At 39.1% G+C, this 23,656-nt stretch overlaps 1 protein-coding gene across 2 annotated transcripts in view; it reads left to right on the top strand.

The window, feature by feature from the left end:
* Positions 1-23,656, top strand: part of LOC126291907 (ESF1 homolog) — a 72,895-nt gene that overhangs the window by 30,414 nt on the left and 18,825 nt on the right. For both annotated transcript variants that reach the window (XM_049985639.1, XM_049985638.1), the window contains exons 5-9: positions 2,836-3,036; positions 5,741-6,002; positions 12,057-12,346; positions 19,114-19,302; positions 22,073-22,246. In XM_049985639.1, coding sequence (XP_049841596.1) covers positions 2,836-3,036; positions 5,741-6,002; positions 12,057-12,346; positions 19,114-19,302; positions 22,073-22,246 — 1,116 coding nt within the window. The remainder of the gene's footprint in view (positions 1-2,835; positions 3,037-5,740; positions 6,003-12,056; positions 12,347-19,113; positions 19,303-22,072; positions 22,247-23,656) is intronic.

Raw genomic sequence — 23,656 nt, 5'->3', positions numbered from 1 at the left:
TCTATAGAGACACTGTCTCTATATCACCAACTTTCATAGCTTCTTCTTTTCTGTTAAAATTGCCCCTATGTTTATGTATTTTGGTGGCTTTTCTATATAGCTGTGGATAGTAGTATTTCACTGTAGATCAAATATTTATTTTTGGTGAACTTCACTTCCTGGTTTCCTGACTGAGGAGCATGCTCTGCTTCAGCCAGTTTGTCTGCTTTTCGTAACCAGGAAAGACTAGTATCGCACTTTTAGTTTCATTATAGACATTACCACACGTACGCAGAACCTTGTTTACCTCAAATTCATGTAGAGGAAGGCATTTATTCTGTACTGACCTACACCTGGTACAAAGTGCACTAAATTATTGTAATGTTTTTTGCTCAACTATGTTTACATTATCATGTTCATTGACCCCAGGAATCTTCATTATTGTCAGTGGGTTTTTGACTCAAGGTCAGTTTCCCAGTGCATGATTGTGAGAGTGACAGAGTGTGATGTGTGTATGAGACCTGTGAGTTCACCTTTCTCACAAAAGCATGTTTTAATTAAAATATGTAAATATGGATCCTTATTTGAAGACACATGTTTTGGTAAGTTGGTTTTGAGAATTTTTATTTTGGTTCTGTATTATAAATTGTAGTAGAAACCAGTATTTTGCTGACCTCACAGTGTTGGATGCTGTGACATGCCTACTATTCTATTTTGACTTTAGACTGTATGAGTTTTCTCAGAGTAAATGAAGTTTTTAGAGTAAAATATATTAAATTTTTGTATTAGAAATTATTGCAATTACACCTCACAATATTTTCGACTTAACAACAAAAATCACCAGCTTCCTACATATTTTATTTTCAGTCCTAGTTGAACTTGGAATAATCACTAATAAATGACAGTGCACCTGAAAAAACTTCACATGCAGCCTTGAAAACCATGGAAGTAAATCTTGCTCCAACACACGACAAAAAACATTCAGAAAAATTGGGAATTTGAACCTGGAAATCTGAGGGAAATCATTTGAAGAGAGAAAGTCGCCAACCTGATGGAAGAGTTTGAGCAACGAGCTGTTGAGTACACAGTTTTAAAATATTGTAGCTGTATCTGATCTAACTGCAGTGGAAATTAGCGTGTCTTTCTCAAACTCCTGTGCTCCATCCACCCAAATATTCACTTTGTGACAGAGGCAAAGAAGGGTGATTGCCTCCCTTTCCTTGATGCAGTAATCATGGTATGTGGTTTATAGGAAGCCTCAATTTAGACCGCTGTGCTGATAAATGCACTACTGACCTGTTGTAAGTATTGTAAATGAGGAGAGTTTGAAAGCATCATGGAGATCAGTCATGAGTAAAGCAGGTGGTAGACTTCAGTTTATTGTTAGAATACTGGGTAAGTGCAGTCAGTCTACAGAAGAGATTGCTTACAAACCACTTGTGCGATCAGTTCTAGAATATGACTTGGACCTGTGCCAGAGAGGACTAACAAGGGATATTGAACATATACAGAGAAGGGGAGCATGAATGGCCACAGGTTTGTTTAATCCATGGTAGAGTGCTACAGAGGTAGTGAAGGAACTGAAGTGACAGACTCTTTAAGACAGCACTGTTCATAAAGATGCATAAGTGTTGGAAATGATTTTACACGATACTGAAATTCTGTTTTGCAAATATGGTACAAAACAGTAGCACATTTTAGCAAGCATTGTACCACTGGTACGGCTTGAATGACACAGAAGGAATATAAAAACATTTTGGCAACAACTGGGTTTTCGTAAAACTTACTACCCGTATATTAGGTCAGAATTGTACTTTGGCATAACTTCAACTAATCCTTTTTATAAATAACACATAGAGTACTTGCGAAACAAGGCTAACTGAAAAAGTGTGAAATTTAATATTGCACAAAAATTTTTAATGTAGTTAAACAAAGTAATTTTTTTTACTTCTATAAATTAGGATACTTGCAAATACTGTACCACTTAGAAAAGGATCCTGCCTTCATAAATGACTAAGGATAAAATATGGGTGGTCAACACAAAGTTTAAAGAACACAAACTTATTATTGAATAAGAAACCATGTAACTGGTCCATGTAATTATACAGTACGACTAAGCAGCTGATTATTTGAGACATAGGTAGTGGTTGAGGCAGCTCAAAAAGCCAGCTAATTTTTGTAGTGCATAGCTAAGTACCAATGTCTGACATGAATAATGAGCCCAAATTCTTCCACGTTGGAGGCTATATTAAATAATCTTGCTTCACTCACTACACAAGATGTTGTTGAAAACTTTGCATGCTAGTGACCAACTACCTCTTGCCACAAAGGGGCTTTGCAGTTCAACTGCCAAATCCACCTTTTTTTATTCCCACAATGCGAATTTTGTAGTGGAGGGACTTCCTTCCGTGTTTTGTACGATTATAATCCTATTTACCATATGCACAAACAGGTGCTACGTGTATAGCTTTAACGTTTCAGTGCTTTTGCAGAACGTTGCTTTTAAAGTGACATACATAGAGTAATTCTATTGACTTAAATTATTCGCAAAACATTTACATAGATGTTAAATCAAAGAACATGGTTATACAGATATCTCATTAAGTAAAAGCAGACAAAAAAGTTATTGAGATACGTATAGGTGATATCTATTTTAATGTTAATATCTTTGTCAGCAGTTCTTGGCAGTGGGCTAATAACCCAAAACAAATATCATTAAAATATATGATTAATGAAATGAGTGGCAGAAAAAGGATATTTTTTCCCTCTTAGCTTTTAACATTTGCACACTATACGTGGCGGATGTAATACTTTTGAAGAAGTAAATTATTATATTGCTCATTCCTATTGTTACAGACAGAGGAGGGCAGACGTTACCACATGGAGAAGCTACGGCGTTATCAGTTGAACAGGCTGAAGTACTTCTATGCCGTTGCCGAGTGCGACAGTGTAGCTACTGCTGAACACGTTTACAATGAGTGTGATGGCCTGGAATATGAGAGCTCTGCCACTAAGCTTGACCTCCGGTTTGTACCTGATGACATGACATTTGACCAGGTATCTGTGTTCCCTTATACCATTTGTAATAGCCTCTACTTTTAGGACCCCTCTCTCTCTCTCTCTCTCTCTCCCCCTCTCTCATTCATTCATATGTACTTATATTAGAGACCAGATCAAATAATTGTAAGCCATTTTTGAAAGACTTACTTGCAGCTCAAAAGCATTTCATTCTCTCACCAGCCACATAATTTTTCTCCTCTGTTTAGCCACCATTCTGTTTCAGCTTACCCTGGAAGTCTTTAAAGTTGTTATACTTCCTTGAACCATTAACTGGAGACCTTAGGTCTGTCGTCCAGTACTTTAAAAATCTACCTCATTGTTAGTGTCACATCCATCCTGAACCTATCTGCTAAGATAATTTGTAGCATCAGTATTGCCTCGCGTGTTCCTATGTTTCTCCAGAACCCAAACTGATATCCCTTGAGGTAGGCTTTTACCAGTCTTTCCATTCTTCTGTAAATAATTCTTGTCAGTATTTTGGAAAATTTGAGTAGACCAATATAATACGGATGTTTTGTGGTGCTTATATTTACAGCAGATTCCAGCAGATAATATGCTAAATGCAAAGACCCGTATTGTTTTTAGGACACTGTAGTTCCATCTCCATTACCACATAGAGCTAGTACTAGGGGTCAGAAACTGTATGAAGCTTTGGGTTAGATGTGATAATGAGAAATTTAGAAGTTTAACAGATTTTTCAGTGCATAATTCATTTATTGTTTATTTAGACTTTGAAAAGATAAGACAACTTGCAAAGGTACATTTGAAGCTGTGTCTTATAATAGAAATGCAGAACGCTGGAGGGAATAGACCGTGGTGTTGGACCTTGTTTTCAAGGTTAGCTTACATTGAAAAATTTAAACATGATAAATGTCTGCACTTAACAGTGCATGAAAATTTCATTAATTTTCAGCAAATAATTTCTGTAGTAGGCAATTTATATATAAATCGGTGGCACATTTCTGTATCTGTTGGCACGTAGACTAGCCATAGTAGGGTAGGTGTGAGAATGGAAACTACAGTAGTGAAGCCACGCAGCAAAACACTGACCTCTTTGCTTGCTGTATTGTGGAAAATGTTAGGTAGGTTGATACATATGTCAAGTATTTGGTGTATTCATGTTACAAGAAATACTCCTGTATAGTTTGTTCGCAATGTCCTGAACGAGAACTCCCTAGTTTCGAATTGGCTGAAGCCCGTGGAAGTAAGATTACTTCAGGCAATGTGTGTTTTCTGTCTACCTGCTGCCAATGTTGGTGATCTAACAACACAGTAACTGTGTGTATTGTAGCGTTTAGGAAGTGATAGTTGTGCAGTGCTGTGCCAAACCAGTAAGCACAGTAGTAACAGAATCACCAATCTTTCTGCAGCTGTCCACGTGTTGGGCTTTGGTAGGCAGATATTGCTTTTTGCCTTTGGATATTTGATCTGACTACATAATACAGTCACATTAATGTGACCACCACCAATGTTTAATGTCAACATGCAGTAACCACTCACAGGCAGCAGGCAACAGCCCTAGCAGTGGAGGGTATATGAAGCGTGTCGGAACAGTCGTTGCGATGTGGAAACGGATCGATTTATTTGATGTCCAAAAAGGGTACGATCATTTGCTATTAGGCCAAGGGCAGAAGCTAAGTTTGAAAAATGTTCATGTGCCACCGTGATTAAAATATACCGTTTGCGGCAAAATGGCGATATCCAAAACTGGCACCGAGGTAACTGTGGTACACATCAGGCGCTAGCTGTCGGGTGCGATGTGTACGGGTGAATAGAAATGCAAATGTTGAGCAAGTGACCACCCAGATCAATCAAGGGTCTAGCAACAGTGCTTCCTCAACTACCATTCACCAAACATTGTTGCATAGGGGCCTCCGCAGAAGCCACCCGACTTGTACGCCCGTGCTGACTGCTGTTCATTGGCAACAGAGGCTGGAATTTACACGTTGGTATGAACAGGACGCCCACTGATTGGCAGCATGTGACCTTTTCAGATGAATCTTGTTTATCTCCATCAGACAGATGGCTGCTGGCACGAATAGTGCGAAATGTTTGAAAGCAAACACCCTGCAACAATTATTGGAAGCGTTCAAGCTGGAGGAGAGAGTGCTACGGTCTAGGGAATATTTTTGTGGCATTCCTTGGGTGACGTAGTCATTCTGGCAGTGGATGAACACAAGTAAGCATTATCCTTGGAGACTGTGACCTCTCCTACTAGCAGTTTGTGTTTCCTGAACATGATGACATGTACCAGCAGAACAGTGCAACCTTTCACATAGCTTGCGGTGTACGTATGTGGTTGGAAAAGCACCAGGATGAGCTTACCGTACTTTCCTGGCCACCAAATTCTCCAAATTTATACCCAGTAGAGAATCTGTGGAGCAACCTAGATAGGGCTGTTGTTCCGTGGATCATTAACAGCCATGACACTGGAATTGGCACAGCTCCACATCCCTGCTGGTACCTTCCGTGACCTCACAGACTCTTTTTTCCTGCACTTCTTGTTGTGGTCTGCATTGAAAAAGGTGGTTATTCAAGTTTTTGACAGCTGGTCCCATTAATGTGACTGGACAATGTATAACATCGTAATCTTTATTAGTGGCCTTTCCAGTTGAAAATTGTACTGTAAAATTTAAATTTAGAAGCTTTGTTGTCTTGCATTAATGTTTGAGCAGAGACTAATCCTATGGTGGTTTCTCAGGAGCCACGAGACAGCTGTGACAGTTTACCAGAACCTGGGAAGTATGCACCCAAGCTGTTTACTAACACAGCTTTGCAACAGGCCAAAGTTGAACTCACATGGGATGAAACAGACCCTCAGCGAGTTGATATCACACGGAAACTGCAAACGGTAAAAAATATAGATGAGATCGACGATGCTGACCTGCGTGCATACCTTGCATCGTCAGGATCAGATGAGGAGGAACAAGATGACCAACATAACGCGGAAGAGGATGAATTGTGTGAGTAGTGCAGTTTTTAGGTCTTCTGTATGGACAAAGTAAAATGAGGTGTAATATATTAATCAGTGATGAGGTCATTAATGAATATACATTCTTAAAAGACAAGGAACACACAGAAACCTTAAGTGTGGGTACACTGTATTAATAATAATCTATCACTTTACTGCTTAATGCTATTCACAATTCTGGTGTTTACACTTAACCAAGTAAATTATAATGAAAGTTAGTAGTTTGGAAAAGACCGCTGCCTCTTCAGTTATAATATATAGCTGCTATTAGTAGCTTAATGATCTATTTTTTACATGGCTATTTTTCAAAGAAAATATTTTCATGTCTCTAAATAATGAATCCTGTTTATAGTACATTATTATTTATCATGTACACTATCTAATCAAAAGTATGCGGACACCCCCAGAAAACATATGTTATTCATATTAGGTGCATTGTGCTGCCAGGTACTCCATATCAGCGATTTCAGTAGTCATGACATATCATGAGAGAGCAGAATGGGGCACTCAGCAGAACTCACAGACTTTAAATGTGGTCAGCTGATTGGGTGTCACTTGTCACACACATCTGTACATGAGATTTCCTCACTCCTAAACATTCATAGGTCCACTGTTTCCGATGTGATAGTGAAGTGGAAATGTGAAGGGAAATGTACAGCACAAAAGTGTATAGGATGACCTCGTCTCTTGACTGAAAGAGACCACCAACAGTTGAAGAGGGTCATATGTGTAATAGGCAGACATTTATCCAGACCATCACACAGGAATTCCAAACTGCATCAGGATTCACTGCAAGTACTATGACAGTTAGGCGGGAGGTGAGAAAACTTGGATGTCGTGGTCATGTGGCTGCTCATAAGCCACACATCATGCCAGTAAATGCCAAATGTGCCTTGCTTGGTGTAAGGAGAGTAAACATTGAACGATTGAGCAGTGGAAAAGCATTGTGTGGAGTTACGAATCACGGTACACAATGTGGTGATCTGATGGCAGAGTGTAGGTATGGCGAATGCCCGGTGAACTTCAACTGCCAGCGTGTGTGGTGCCAACAGTAAAATTTGGAGGTGGTGGTGTTATGGTGTGTTCATGCTTTTCATGGAGGGGCTTGCACCTCTTGTTGTTTTGTGTGGCACTATCGCAGCCCAGGCCTACATTGATGTTTTAAACACCTTCTTGCTTCCCACTGTCAAAGAGCAATTCGGGGATAGCAATTGCATCTTTCAACCCAGTTGAGCACCTGTTCATAATGCACGGCCTGTGGTGGTGTGGTTACACAACAGTAACATCCTGTAATGGACTGGCCTGCACAGAGGCATGACCTATAGAACACCTTTGGGATGTTTTGAAACACTGACTTTGTGCCAGTCCTCACAGAGTGCCATCGATACCTCTCAACAGTACAGCACTCCCTCTTACGCGTGGATCCATATGTTTGTGATGCCTATGGTGTACAGAATTCAGTACTTTATTTTTTAGCAGAGTGGATTTCTTTTAACCATACTCACCTGTTAGATCTCCATGTGGTTGCTCAAGACCCAGCTGTTGTGCACTGAATAACATATATTGCGTTGGTGTGTAAGTTCATATTGTTTTTCCTTAAGTTTAATAAAAACAACAGATACACATAACAGAGACTTTAACCACAAATAATATGGTCTCCTTCATTATTTACTAAAGCCTGCCAATGCTGGAGTAACTTTTAAATTCAGTGACTAGAAATCACATGGTTTTGAGGCGAATAATTTGTCAAGCCATGTTTGGAATGCATTTTCATCTGATAAGGAAGTTCCTTAAAGATTGTTCAACAGAGAGATGCACCCGATACATAACATTATCATTTGTGGATGCTCGCAGGTCTTTGTATGAAGAGTTGCTGCTTTGTTTGGGTTCAACCATTCCTTTCTTTTCTTTATGCTAGCATAGACACCATTTCTTATCACCAGTAATGACACAGGATAGGAATGGTTGGTGTTGTTCATGAACCAATCCATGATGAGCAAGCAGGATGCACATCAGGCCACCTGCTGATTTTTGTGACTGTGGCTTACAGCATGTTATACATATACTCCTGATTTTTGAATCTCCACTACTGCATGCAAATGGTGCGTGATAGTGGAATGAGATCTCAGTTCATCACATTTGCCAGTTCTCAGGTACACTGATGTGGATCATTATGAATTAATGTGCTTAAATGGTGTTCACTAAACCTCTAAAACCTTCCTGAATGTGGAGAGTCACTAGTGTCAAAGCAATCCTCCTCAAAGTGAGAAAGTCATTTTCTTGCCATGTATCCAGTGGCATTGCACCCATATATAGCGGAAATGCCTCTGGCTGCTGTCATCCCTTTAATGAAGTCAAACAGAATAATATGTGAGAAATGTTATGATTTCTCCACACGGCACTCCATTTTGTTGCGTCCACAGACCACTCACTATCTCCAAGTGAGAAAATGACAACATGTCAACTGAAACAGCTGTGGTGAAAGACAAATAAAAAAAATAACAGGTTGTAAGTAAACGCATAGCAACTGGAACACCAAAATGCAAAACAAAAATGCTACAAATGTATGCCCCAAAATAACATGATCGTTGTCATTGTCATCCATTACCCATGTTTTGCTTTAGTTGATGTTCATCTTATTTCAGATTGCTTTCAAAGAATTGTTGTGTCCTTTTTAAAATGTTGAAGATGATTGATTGCATTTAGCAACAAACTTGGAAGTAGCCTACAGTTATTGCCAATCGTGTGAGGCCTACGGAGATTGTGTAACCAGTGATTAAGTGGTCAGCAGATGCGTCAAAAAGCTTAATAAAAGGTAGGATGTAGTCTGTGTTGACTAACAGAGTGGTTGGTTGTTGTCCTCGGGTGGGAGCCTGTCAAATGATACTGAAGTGAAAATTGGCGACAACAGATGTGTGATGATTTTGTTATTTTCAATGGCATTTCCACAGTATTACATTAAATTGTGAAAAATCACTTGAGCTATACTATTGATATTATGGTTGTGTAAATAACAGTCCATCTGAAGCCGATTTTTATCATTAGCTACACATACTGCCATGGAGTAAATCTGCTGGAATGAGAGAATAAGAGTTGCAGAATATTTGAGGAGACCTCCACAAAATGTAAGATAATCTACATAACATAATATTCTTACTGCTTGCTCTCTTTTGCTAAATAAATAGTGTGTTTTCCTTAGATACCATATCCCACAAAACAGTTGTGTAAGTTTAAAGGGGAGTGAAGTATATGTAAAATTAGCACAAATTCTGTGCTAACATATACTTGCAACTTCTGTCAAGGTGATATACACTGTCGTCCATTAAATTGCAACACCATGAAGGCAGCATACAAGAAATATCAAACTGATGTGCTAGTGTATGTAAACAATTAATATTTTAATGCTGCCTCACAAAGTGGGTAAGAGTAGTGCCGTCCTCATTTTGAATGTGAAAGAGTTCTCACAGTAAGTTACTCATTCAGAAATGGCATTTGATCATTAGTTGTTTTTGAGGAGATTGTATTATGACTTGTGTAAGAATGCGAAACATCTGACAGCATGTGCCGGAACCTGACAGTGGGAGGATTGTGGTCTTTCGAGACTAGAGTTTATCGTTCAGCGATGTAGGTGCTCGTATCGGTCAGCTTATGACGGCACTTTCAAATATGTAGTGGCAGAGTTCAGGAGGGTTGTACTCATTGTTGTGCGGAATCTCAACGGTCCCACATGACTGGTGGCCGAGAGGAAGGACATAATATATACTCATACGTGTAGCATCTTACAGCAACATTGTGTACCTTGTTTCAGGAAATGGGCTAATTTGGAGCAAGACAAGTATCAATGCAGTCTGTGTGATGGCATCAGGAGCACCACGGTGGTGATTCTTGCACCTTCCTGTGCTGCAGCAGTGGGGAGAGTTGGGCTGACGGTTATGCGGAGGGATGACAACAGTGGACACAGGAGTGGCAGTGCATTGTCTTTTCCGAGTCCTGGTTCCATGTACGGTATGACTGTGGACATATCTGTCTGTGGAGGCTCTGAAGAGAACAGATGTTGACACACTGAACTTGTCATAATACGGATCTAGTATCTGACCCACTGGTTAGACAACTCACCTATAGTTCTCACTGCTGGTAATTTGGGCAGCAGCTATTACATTTCTGATGTATTAAAGGTCTGGATGAGCTAAGTGTAGACATGGTGAGAGCAGCAGGAGAGGTGGGGATACAATGGCTATCAAGTAATGAAAATTGTGTGGAGACAGATGATGATCCCAGAATACTGGAAGAAGGGAATAATTGTCCCGATCTTTAAGAAGGGAAATAGAAAAGAGTGCAAGAACTATCGCGGGATAATATTGATGAGTCATTGTGTAAAGATTTTTGAGAATATTTTGGGAGCACAAATTTGGGAAAAATTAGAAGGAAGAATGAGAGAAGGGCAACATGGCTTCAGAACAGGAAGGTCCATGGTGGATCTAATTTTTGTTGTACGGCAACTGCAGGAACAGCACTATGAATATGGAACAGATCTACTAATGACCTTCCTGGACATTGAAAAAGCGTATTATAGTGTACGTAGAAGCAAAGTGTGGAAAGCCCTGAAGAAGAGAGGAGTAGCAAAACAGATTATTTGGAGGATAAGGGAAATGTACCATAGGAGTGTGAGCTGTGTGAAAGTAGGAGGAGAGAGATCAGCTTGGATTGAACAGAAGAATGGCTTGAGGCAGGGAAGTGCATTTTCACCATTACTCTTCATTGTAGTGATGGTGGTGTAATGAGTGCAAGTAATTGGTGAAAGGAAGATGAAAGCTATGGTGTTTGCAGATGATCTGATGATTTGGGGGAATAAGGAGGTGGAAGTACAAGAGCAGTTGAATGTATGGGGAAGAAATGTATTATAAGTAAGAGTGAGATGATTATCACAACAAGAAAGAAGAAGATAGGAACAACTGGAATGACAGTTGGTGGGGAATGATTGAGGAGAGCGGAGAGTTTCAAGTACTTAAGAAGATGGAAAAAAATGACAAGGAAGTAAAAGAGGGGCAGAAAAGCAGAAGCATTTCAGAAGCCTGATATGGAGCAAGGGTGTACCCCAAATCAGTAAAAAGGTTATACACCAGTCATACTTTGTCCCGATCCTGACATATGCATCCGAAACCTTGGTTATGAAAGGAAGAGAGAAAAGCAAAGTGCAATCTAGTGAGATGAAATTCTTGAGGAACAGTATTGGAGTGACAAAGATAGACAGGTTAAGAAATGAGAGGATCGGAGAGTTAATGAAGGTGGAAACATTACAAGAGGAGATAGAGAAATCAAGGCTGAGATGGTATGGACATGTTAAGGGAATGGAGGAGAAGAGGATACACAGGAGGATACATGAGATGAAACTGGAAGGAAAGAGACCAAGAGGAAGACCGAGAGATAGATGGCCGAAAGGAGTAGAGGAATGCGTCCAGAAGAAAGGAGAAGACTGGACCGAGGTGAGGACGGAGAGATGTTGGCGAGACAGAAGATGATGGGAGAGGCCTATGTTCCATACAGACCTGGCCAGAGGCTGGAAACTGTCCATGATGATGATGATGATGATGATGATGATGATGATGATGACCTTCAATACAGAGGATGTTCAACAGTTGCCCTGACCAGGATGTTCTCCAGATCTCTCAGACAGGGTAAACATCTTGTCGTGAGTTGCTGAGAGATTGTCATGCCACCACCGACTAGACACTATGACTGGCATGGTATGACATATTCATCTCATCCCAGCTAAGTTTGACTGCATGCCCAGCTGCGTTAGGGCCCTTTTTGGTGCCAGAAATGGCAGCTGTGTGTGTTAAATTTCACACTGTGTATGTGCCCAAATATCCTACAAATATCATGTGTTCCTTCTACTATACTGTATACAAGTGCTATCGAGATTTCATTTGTAGTATTTCCAGGTGTTGCAGTTTTAATGACAAGAAATGTGGTTGTCTTTAAGTATTCATCTTTGGAACCACTGTAGTTCCTCTCATTTTAAATAATGTATCTCTCTTTCTCATAGCATCAGAAGGAGAAGAACAGTCGAAGAGCGGTGATATGTTGTCACGGTACAAACTGCTGGTGGAGGAGGCCGAGCGTCAGGAACAGGCCAAGAAAAAGAGGGCGGAGGATGTCCAGATGGAAGTGACGTGGGGGCTTGGCCTGAAGGAGAAGACGGAGAAGCTGGTGAAAGAACGGCTCAAGTCGGGTGGCAGCCATGCCACGCCTTTCGAGGAGATGCTCGCCAAGAAGCGCGAGAAGAGGAGGCAGCGCAGGGAGGAGAGAAAGAAATTGAAGCTGCAGAGCCATCAGGTCTGCCCTCAGCCTGCATCTGTGTTTATATTCATTCCGTTTTTGTCAGCCATTCATTACAGCTTTGCGCTAATTATGGGATAACAAGAACACGTAAATAGAAGTAAATACATACGAGGGTCGTTCAATAATTAAAGAGACAAATTGGTCTGGAGAAAAAACGTTTATTTTTACAAAACAATACTTTTTCTTCTTGTCAACATGATCCCCTTGAACATTTACGCACTTGTTCCAACAAGCTACAAGCTTTTTTTTATTCTGGCTGCAAAGAAGTCTTTATCTCGATGTTTGAACCAATTTCTCACAAACATGTCACATCTTTATTGTCCTGAAGCCACTTCCCATTAATGCCTCCTTCACTGCACCAGACAAATGGAAATCACTAGGTGCTAGATTAGGACTGTAAGGGGGATGGGGCAGTACTTTCCAGCCCATTTTGTTGTTAGTTTCACGGGTTAGTTGCGCAATATGAGGACGTGTGTTGTCTTGTTGGAGAGTCACACCTCTCCTCTGAGATCCACAATGTCTCTCTCTCGTGGCTGGCTTCACCTTGTCTAAAAGCAAATCAGAGTAGTATTGGGTGTTCATTGTACGCTGCTTTTCAAGATAATCGCAAAAAACTGGACCTTCAACACTCCAAAACACTGTCAACATGACTTTTCCTGTGGGTTTGGAATTTTTTCTTGACAGTTGAGTTGGTGTGCTTCCACTGAATGCTTTGTCTTTTTGATTCTGGCTCATAATAGTGAACCCAAGTTTCATGACAAGTTAAAATTTTGTTGAGGAAGTGCTCACCTTCTCTTCCAAAATGTTCCTTTAGCTCTGTGCACACTCTCAACCTTGTTTCCTTATGTAGCCGCATCAACTTCGTTGGGACCCACCTTGCATATGTTTTGTGGTACTTCAGTTTGTTACAGATAATGTTATGAACTGTACCAGTACTAAGTTGAACCTTATCAACTGTAATTTCCGCTGTCATGCGGCAGTCAGCACGAATAATGTCACCAATTTGACTTTCAAGTGAGGTAGTTGAAACTGCAATTGCTCAGCCAGAACGGTATTTGTCAGCCACTGAGTCGCTTCAATTTCTGAACTGCTCTACCCGCTTGTAAAAATTTGAACAATTCATACAACCTTCAAAATGAACTTTAGCCATTCTGCAGTATATATTCATTGATTTCCCGCCTTCAGCAAGTAAGAAATGAGTAACAGAACGTTGTTTTACTAATGTGGACATTTCAAGCGGACTCGCCATCTTGAAATGTATTTTTGAGCTTGTAAACCAAACAATGTTGATACATCAGCCCCTCAGGGCTCATCCCAGCGATGCCAACTTAAAGCCATAAAAGTAGCAAATTTGCCATACTAACAGTTTTTTTTCCTCAGACTAATTCGTCTCTTTTAATTATTGAATGACCCTCTTATTATCCTTAGAAAATATGCAGACCGGAGAAGAAATTAGATGCCCCAGGGACATCATGCTAAAGCTGTTTAACATTGCCTCAATCTTGATAATGGTCTCAGCTCAGATAGAAAGAGAGACTATAAGTTCCTTCAGCCTTTCTGTGCACACGTGAAAACACTCAGTATTAGATCCTCTAGAGCAGAGGTTCCCAACCGTTGATAGCCCATTACCCCTGAGTGCAATTAGACATTAGCTAGTATTCCCGCCATCCCACCCCCTGCCATTTGTCCCCCCCCCACCTCCCACATTATCAGCAATTTTAGCACCTAACTGTAGAATGAAAGACTTCTTGGAACACTTACATTTTGAAAATGGTGAAAGATGAATGATATTTAGTGTGTGTGTGTGTGTGTGTGTGTGTGTGTGTGTGTGTGTGTGTGTGTGTGTGTGTTAGAATGAATGAGAAAGCAATTCAAGGTGCATTGCAGGTGCTACCTAAACTCCTTCTCAGATAAAAAAAGCTAGTTATCCAACTATTCACTAGTCCTTTCTTGACCTGCACACTGCAGACCGATTTCAAATCAACGAAGTTAAAATGTGTGCACTATCCCTACTGTTCATAAATCACTTGATTGCTGCACTCCTTACTTCTGAACTGGCTGAAATTGGAAGACTGCAGACTGTTAATGCTTTATGACTGACTGCAGCCACTAGTGATAATAGTAATAATAATAATAATAATAATACAAGTGATTTTTGAACATTAGGGATGTGTACACATTTTAACTTCATCGATTTGAAATCGGTCTGCAGTGTGCAGGTCAAGCAATAATAATATTATAGCAAGCATATTATTAAATATCCCAACACCACAACAGATATACGTAGACTTTGCAAACAACAAATAGAAACAGTTGAGCACATCACAAGCGGATGTACAATACTAGCAAATACAGAATACCCCAGAAGACATGACAATGTAGCAAAAATAATACATCAAAAAAAACTTGCCATACAACATAAACTAATAAAACAACACGTTCCCACATACAAGTATGCACCACAAAATGTACTGGAGAATGATGAATACAAATTATACTGGAAAAGAAACATTATAGCAGATAAAACAACACCACATAACAAACCTGACATCATACCAATAAAAAGAAGAAATTAACACAACTAATCGAAATATACATACCTGATACAACAAATATACAGAAGAAAACAGGAGAAAAAATTGAAAAATACATCCAACTGGCTGAGGAAGTCAAGGACATGTAGCATCAGGATAAAGTTGACATTATACCAATTATACTATCAACTACAGGAGTCATACCACACAATATCCACCAGTACATCAATGCAATACAGCTACATCCAAACTTATATGTACAACTACAGAAATCTGTAGTTATTGATACATGTTCAATTACCCAAAAGTTCCTAAATGCAATGTAACATATACCGTACAGTTAAAAGGAAGTCACACTTGATCAAGGTCTGCGTCGCTTTCCATTTTTAACCAGACCTAAGGTCTGAGAAAGGAAAGAAGATAATAATACTGTATACAGTGCAATAGTTGCCTTTATGTAGCTACTACTGCTTCATGCTGACAATTAATTCATTTATCTGTTTCAAAATGAGTAATGAGTTACTGCAGGTACTATCTACAACTCGGAGAAGACACTTTCTTGAGATATTTAGTGTTTGTTACGTAATGTGTAGAACACACAATGTTCACTACATAATGCTACTAAATGAGAAAAAGTAATTATTGATAACTTATATAATCAGTATTATAGTCATAGAAAATTATGACAATAGTAATAATCTTTTGGAAATAATTTAGTTTCACGACTGATTTTGCCCCTCTTAGGGGGTAATTACTGCCAGGTTGGGAACCACATCTCTAGAGCTACCAAATTGCAAAGATACTGAGTATTACATTCAACCCATAGTTCCAAATAGCCTCAGACAATTTTGATGGGATTGCAACTGGATGATTTAGCTAACCAGTCGAGATGCCATAAGGTCACTGGATGCTCGTCATCTGGGAATGTCTGCTGGCATCTCTGTGAACACAACTTTCGTCACCTGCGAAGATGGGAATGTTCACATCATATTTGTGGTGAAGATGTAGAGGCAAGATCAACACTTGATCACTGCTAATATTTAATTAATCATCCTTGTTCATGTCCACAGTAATCTAAATGAGTGGGCCCAAGTCGTGATACAAAAATTACTCCCAAGACAACACAGCACCCTCCTACAAACTGTGGGGTAAAAGTGCCTCACACTGTTTGAGAATAGAGAAAAGTTATGACTTTATCAGACCACAATACACACCTGGAGTCAGCTACTGTTGTCTGGCTGACTGAAGACATGAAGCTTAATGTGTCACTCTTAGAAATCACCTTTTTCAAGGTACATGACTCCAAATGTCCGTTACATGCAGTTCTCCTTGTATTGTTCATTCAGAAACAGCACAAGATGGATCTGCAATTGCTGTTGAGTTTGTAAGAGATTGTCATTGACAAGGCCTGATTCGTCTCTGTTTCCTGTCAGTTAGGCTCTTTTTATGGCCACTGTTCATCGTGCTTTACAGCTGTGAGTGGTACACCATGCCTTGAAGGATACGTTGGATGATCCACGCTAATGCACTAGCAAATCAGGCAACTTCATTTGCCCATCTGTGATAGCTCCAGTCTGTCACATCAGCACACCTTAGAGCAATGATTCTGTACTGCCAACTGTCAATAAGCACCACTTCACAGCCAACACACCATTGTTGTAGGGCCATGTAACCAACTGGTACCATTTCTGCACTGACTACACCGATCCGAAGATACCAGTGTGCTCTTTTGAGGAGGTGACTAATACAGTAGTTTGTGAGTGAGCTTATCAGACATGAGAGATTTGATCAGGTACGTTGCTCGTACACCAGATTTGGTTTAAATGGATGATGATGGCTGTTGAGAGATATATACCAAATAAATTCATAAACGATGGTACTGATTCCCCCATGGTACACAAAACAGGTCAGAACACTATTGTGGTTGCAAAAAAGAAAAGAAAGGAGATAGGAATAATCTGCTGAATTAAAGACCTATGTCACTAACGTTAATTTTCCATAGGATTTTGGAACATGCAGTGAATTGCTTCAACGAAAGCAGTTTACTACGGATAGCTAACGTGGATTCACAAAATATTTTTCTTATGAAGCACAACTAGATCTTTATTCACCTGAAGTAATAAGTGCTATCAGCATGCCTCACATGTGGATTTCATATTTTTATATTTCCAGAAGGCTTAGCCACTTCTAATGAAAATGCGTTCCTATGCTGTATCATCTCAGTTGCATGACTGGATTTGCAATTTCCTGTCAAAAAGGTCACAATTCATAGTAACTGATGGAAAATTGAGTAAAACAGAAATTATGTCTGGTGTTCCCCAAGGGAGTGATATAGGCACTATGGTGTTCCTGATCTATAAACATGATTTGAGACAATCTGAGCAACCCTCTTAGATTGATTGGAGATGATGCTGTCATTTACTCTTTCATAAAGTCATCAGATGATCAAAACCAATTCAAAAATGATTTCGATGAGGTATATGTGCATGCAAAAAATGGAAAATGACTCTAAATAATGAAAAGTGTGAAGACATCCGCATGGGTAGTAAAAAAAAGAAATCTGCTAAATTTTGGTTACATGATTAATCATACAAATTCAACTAAATCGTTTGCAAATACAATTATGTACAATTTAAATTGGAATGATTACATAGATAATGTGTGGAAGGCAAACAAAAAACTATGATTGATTGACAGAACACTTAGAAAATGCAGCAGGTCTACTAAAGAGATTGGCTACACTACACTTGTCCGCCCTCTTCTGGAGTATCGCTGTGTGAGGTGGCATCTGCATCATATAGGATTGACAGAGGACATTGAAAAATTCAAAGAAGGGCAGCTTATTTTGTATTATTGAGAAATAGGGGAGTGTGTGTCACGGATATGATAAGTGAATTTGGGTGGCAATCATTAAAAGAAAGGACTTTTTTGTTGCAGCAGGATCTTCTCATGAGATATCAATCACCTACTTTCTCCAAAGAGAGCAAAAGTATTTTGTTGGTGCCCAAATAAATTGGGGGAAATGATCACCATAATAAAATAACAGAAATCAGAGCTCACACAGAAAGATTTAAGTGTTTGTTTCTCCTCACACTTATTGAGAGTGGTTCAGTAGAGAAATAGCTTGAAGGTGATGAACCCTCTGCCAGGCACTTAAATGTCAGCTGCAGACTAGCCATGTAGGTGTAGATGTACATCTTTGTGTCCATCCAAAAAGTTAAGTTTAAATGACCTTCATAGTGATTTTACAGTTTCAAATACCAATATCCAAAATTAATATTTTTCGCTCCTTGATCATCACCTTACTATTTCACTTGAGGACACTGAATTTTAGCTTAGGTACTAATGTAGTGACATCCCCAAAATGCCTATCCTGAATTATCATCACCTCACTGCATGATATTCCATTTCTGGTTTAAAATCTAACTCAGAAATTTTGGCAAATTAAAAGAAAATAGTCCGTGAAGTTATCAAAACCTAAAAAGAAACACACCTCTAAAATGACTGAGAGTGTTTTATACTGTTGAGGCAAAGGTAAAGCTCTCACCAGTCAGCAGATTGGTTTGAACAGCACAGTGCACAATCCTGTTGGAAGTGGTACTCTCTTGACTTCTGATCTTTGGATTAACGGTCCAAGTTAAAGGGGGACCTTCAGTTTAACATTCGCTATATAATCTGCAACTGAATTCCTTGTCACTGCTGTCCAAGAACTGTCAGTGCAAGTAAAAAATATAAGTTCAGCCAAAAAGAATAGCACATAAATTATAAAAAAGTAACAATATTTTTGAATCTTATTGTGTAGTATGTTCCACTGTGTTTTGCTGTTTGACTGCTAAAGGGGATTCAACCATTCATTTGATATTTCAGTCTTTGACTTGTCTTTCTGCTCACTGCAATCACCTTTGAGACTTGTGATACATTTTTCTTAAAGTTATAAAGAAATATGACGATATATTTACACATGCTTAGCAAAAGATGATACACATTCTATCTTTTAAGCCTGCATTTCGCTTGGTATCTATGGAATTATGGTGCTCTCTTTTGTGAAAATAAACCATTTGTATTACCAGAAGTACAGTGCAGAGGGTGTAGTTTCTGTGCTTGAATAAGTAATATAGTAATGATATAAAGACAATGGGCAGAAATTCGGTATTCATCAGTAGTGAGATGAACTGCATGAATCGTAGTAATTCTAAATTAATGCTTTTTATGTTTTCTACATTTCAGGAGGAAAATGGAGAAGCTGTACCTTTCAGTGATGATGAAATTCCCTCAGATATAGACATGAGTGATCCGTATTTTAAGGAGGAACTGAAGGATACAGTGCCAAAGGAAAATAAGAAAAAGAAAAGGAAACGGCAAGATGTTGGTGATGATAATGATGATGATGATGATGATGAAGAAAAACGAAGAAAGGTAATTATATCATATTCACATCTTGTGTTACTTGTTAAATTTTTCAGTATTTAGTCCTTTCCCTGAGGCACTGTCTGTATGGAGCAGAAGTAAGGAGGAAAAGCAGTGCTTTGAGAAGAATATTTTGAGTGAATGGGTTTCTGCCAGTGTATCATTGTCTTCTAGAAAGTAGGGTGTTCCTTTGACTCTTGATTTTATTAGTTTACTGCACTGGACTACGCAGTGGTTTGAGGAAACAAAAAAAATTAGAATATACACTGCCAGAAAAAAAATTACCCCTTTTGGAAGTTTCCGATTCACTCAAGATTTATTGTTGCAACAGTGCATATGGAGTATATCAAATAATTACATTTAAAGATCAGTAGTAAAAGTGGTTCAGAGGTGCCAAGTATCAGCCCATGCTAAAACACCCATATTAGTGCATGGTGTAGCCTCCACAGGCTCTGACTTTGGCATCCAGTCAGTTGTACATATGGCATATACGGTCCTGGAATACATTATGCCATGACTGCTTGACCTGTCGGTTTGTTAAAGAGATTTGACTTATATTAATCTTTTCTGCTGAGACAGTCAATTTATTTGAAACGTGTTTAATTTCACACTCTTGGCTGGTTTCAATTGTTCGCTGCATTTCAAGTGCATTTATGGCGTTATACCATAATAAAGAACCAAATGTGAGATAATACAGCACTGGTACTCCAAGAAAATTTACATCCGAATATGGACATACAAATGTGCACTTTAAGCCGAATTATGCATTTTAGTGTGGTTCACGAAATTCCGATGCTCTGATGTCTTGTTTCTTTTATGACATAATATAAGATCTTTTAATGTTTTACACATACGAACATATGGGCTACCTGCATCATCGTAGCTGCGCAAGCGCGGTGACACCTGTTAACTGAAGCTATCTTGCAACTGCTGAAATGAACCTATTTCTAACAGGTTGCGGTAAAATATTGTGAATGGTGGTTTGAAAAGTGTTACATTTAAAGCAAATTTCCTTTGCACAAGACGAACTGTGTGTGAGAATGTACGATGAATTTCTTAAATCACAAAGTGTTTGACTATCATTCAGAAATCAACTTAAATATCTTCAACATTTTGCGGCCCTGTCAGCAACTGTATAAATATTAATTTTAATTTTAATAATGAACAGCCTCAGTTGCACCGTTTACCTAGAATTACTGTATTAGTTGTTAGAAACCTAGGTAAATTCTAGGTAAACAGTACATCTGAGGATGTTCATTATTAAAATTAAACTTAATAAAAACCAACTCTTTGAGGCTGACGATTTAGAAGAATTTCGAGCCCAGATCAGACATTTACGTCATTATTAAAAATTTTACTGGCACATTTGTGTGATGTATCTTAATTTAAACCATGAACTTTTCTTATTTGTGTGTTCGCACTACTTAAGAGTGATCTTGCTATTGGCTGACTACATCACGTGTCCTATGCTGTCATCAGTGGGAGAGATCAAGTGACATGAGCTATGACTGGCTTACAAAAGTGCATAGCAATCTCTTGATTTCAATGCTTTGGAAAGTGACATGCGGTGTTTGGTGTAATTCAAATTTATACCTTTACAGTACGAAAATATGCAGCATACATACAAATTAAGATTGTGGAAAAGGACAAATATCTAGCTGAATTGTAACCTGGAACTAGCATGATAAAGTGTCAGTAGAAAGCAGAACAACTAAATAGAAACAGGCACAACATAGCACCTGGCCAGCATACAAGAAGAAATCTCTGACAGTGAGTGCCAACTTCAAACAGTACTTCTCCATTGTTAAACATTAAGTAAAATACATGAACAAAATGCTATGAATCAACAACAGATAAACTAATGAAGGCAAACAACCAATCTTCGTGAGGAAGAGGGGGGGGGGGGGGGGGGCAGTAAATCGATGGACAATAGCAGTTGCTGCCTAATGGAGGAAAGTGTGTCAGTAACAGATATGAAGACTAGGCTAGTGAAACAACTATTAAACTACTTTTGGAAAACTATAACCAAGAATAACTGGTTCAAAGAGGTCCAGGATGATTTAAAAGGGATAAGTATAACAATTCAGGAAATTGACAACAGGGAAGAAAAGACAAGTCTGTGGAATGGAGACATGAGAATTAAATCATTTAAATGAAAACAATACGCCATAACTGACAAAGAAAGGGCAGCTCGGCCATGAAGAATGAAAAAGTTTTGGGAGGAAAATAGGAAGCTGAAAAGCCAAATATCTACTTTGGGGACTTAGAGTATATTATTGCTCCATGTTCTCAGATGTGATCATTAGCTAGAAGAGAAAAATGGAAATATTTCAACACATTGCACTATTTATCATGTAACTAACTGTGACAGTTGTTAGTGTTAGGAGCTACAAAAATGTTCACTTTTGCAATGCCAGTGATACAAACTCTGCTCACATTATCATTGGGAAATGTTTATGCCCACCTGTAACAACAACCAAATTTCCTAAAAATGCAATAAACTGAAAACCTCATATAAAAAGATTGTGAAATGATGTAAAGGACAATGATAAGAGCTTGAAGATGGAATCTCTCTCTCTCTCTCTCTCTCTCTCTCTCTCTCTCTCTCTCTCTCTGTGTGTGTGTGTGTGTGTGTGTGTGTGTGTGTGTGTGTGTGTGTGTGTGTGTGTGTGTGTTGGGAGGTTGGTTAGTGATGCACATACGCGGTGCTTGTGAAAAATATGTAACGACAAGTATAAGTTTCTCATTAATGTCTCCTAACCATAATTATATTGTCTAGGCTGAATTGGAGCTTCTAATGCTGGAAGATGGTGGTCAGGAGAGCAAGAAACATTTCAGTTTAAAATCTATTCAAGAAGCGGAATCTGGCAGCAAAAAGAAGAGAAAGAAGAAGAAACTAGGAAAGAAAGCCAAGAAAGAGGAACAACTTGCCAATACAGAGGATGATTTCCAGGTAAATTTGTATTAAACACAATTTTGCATGTAACTTTTCAGCAAGCTAATCAGTTGACAACTGCCAACACTTGAGTAGGTGGTGGAGTTGAAAATTTGGAATTTAAGGTTTCAGAGAACAATTAATGGAGTTAATAAACCAATTATTGTAATTTACAAATAAAAATAATCAATTTTTAAAAATACACGTAAATGAATAGATAAATAATTGAATAGATACAAAATCTACTCGCCAAGTGGCGGCAGAACACACATAGAAAAGGTATTAGAGTTGCAAGCTTTTGGAGGCAGAGGTGCCCTCTCCTGCAGAAGGGTTGGAGGGGCAGGAAGAGGAGTAGAATTTTGAAAAGTCACCCAGAACCCTGGGTCAGGGGAGAATTACCGAACACGACAAGGGGAGGAAGACTGCTTGTTGGGGCTGGACCAGGTGAGATTTGAAAACCTGAGTGCTTAGTGGTGGAAGAGTGGACAGTATGGGAGACAGATAATATTGCTAAATAGTCGATTTAATAAGAGCATAAAGCTAAGTGCATTGTATGTGTTAGAGGTGGGAGAAGGACAGCGAAAAATAGACAGGTCAGAAAATAAAATATGTAGAAAACTAAAAGGGAGTGAGGAAATGAATAGTACTGTGAAGAAATGCTGAGACTGAAGAAATTAATGTAAATTAAGGCCAGATGGGTGGCAAGTACCGAGTACGTGTGGTAGTGCCAGTTCCCACCTGCGGTGTTCTGACAAACTGGTGTCTGGGCGAAGAATCCAATGCCACACAGGCACTGAGTCACGACGTGTCATTTTGTTGAGCATGCTCTGGAACAGGATATTAGGTGTTACCAGTATGTAACCTCTGCCTATGCCTATTCATCCTAACTGATAACTTAGTGATAGTCATGCCCATATAAAAGGCCGAACAACTTTTACACGACAGATGGTAATGACATTTGTCGTTTCACATGTGTCCCTTCCTCTGATAGCATATGTTTTGCCAGCTACAGCTCTTGTATAGGTTATGGTAGGAGGGTGAATAGGGCAAGTCTTGCAGTGGGGATGGTCATAGGGGTAGGAGACATAGTGTAGGGAGACAGGTACAGAAGGAGCATAGGATCTGAAAAGGATATTTGAGAGGGCGATTAGAAGCTATTCTAGGCATGGAGGGCAAAATCTTGGACAGAGTGGACCTCACCTGTATGAGGGGGAATGCCTGACATGGAAAGGGCGATATGTATCAAAATGTAAGTACTATTGTTTGTTCATAGGTTTAATATGAACCTTTGGTCAGGACGAGATCAATATCAAGGAAAGGCATTGGATTTGGTATAGGACCATGTGAAATTTAATTGTGGAAATATATGTAGAAATTCCAGGAATCTCAACAGGTCAGCCTCACCAAGAGTCCATATGGCTAAGATGT

The sequence above is a fragment of the Schistocerca gregaria genome, chromosome 9 (genome assembly GCF_023897955.1).
Source record: "Schistocerca gregaria isolate iqSchGreg1 chromosome 9, iqSchGreg1.2, whole genome shotgun sequence".
NCBI lineage: Eukaryota > Metazoa > Arthropoda > Insecta > Orthoptera > Acrididae > Schistocerca > Schistocerca gregaria.
The sequence above is the reverse complement of the archived record's forward strand: the minus strand, read 5'-3'. Positions and strand labels throughout refer to the sequence as shown.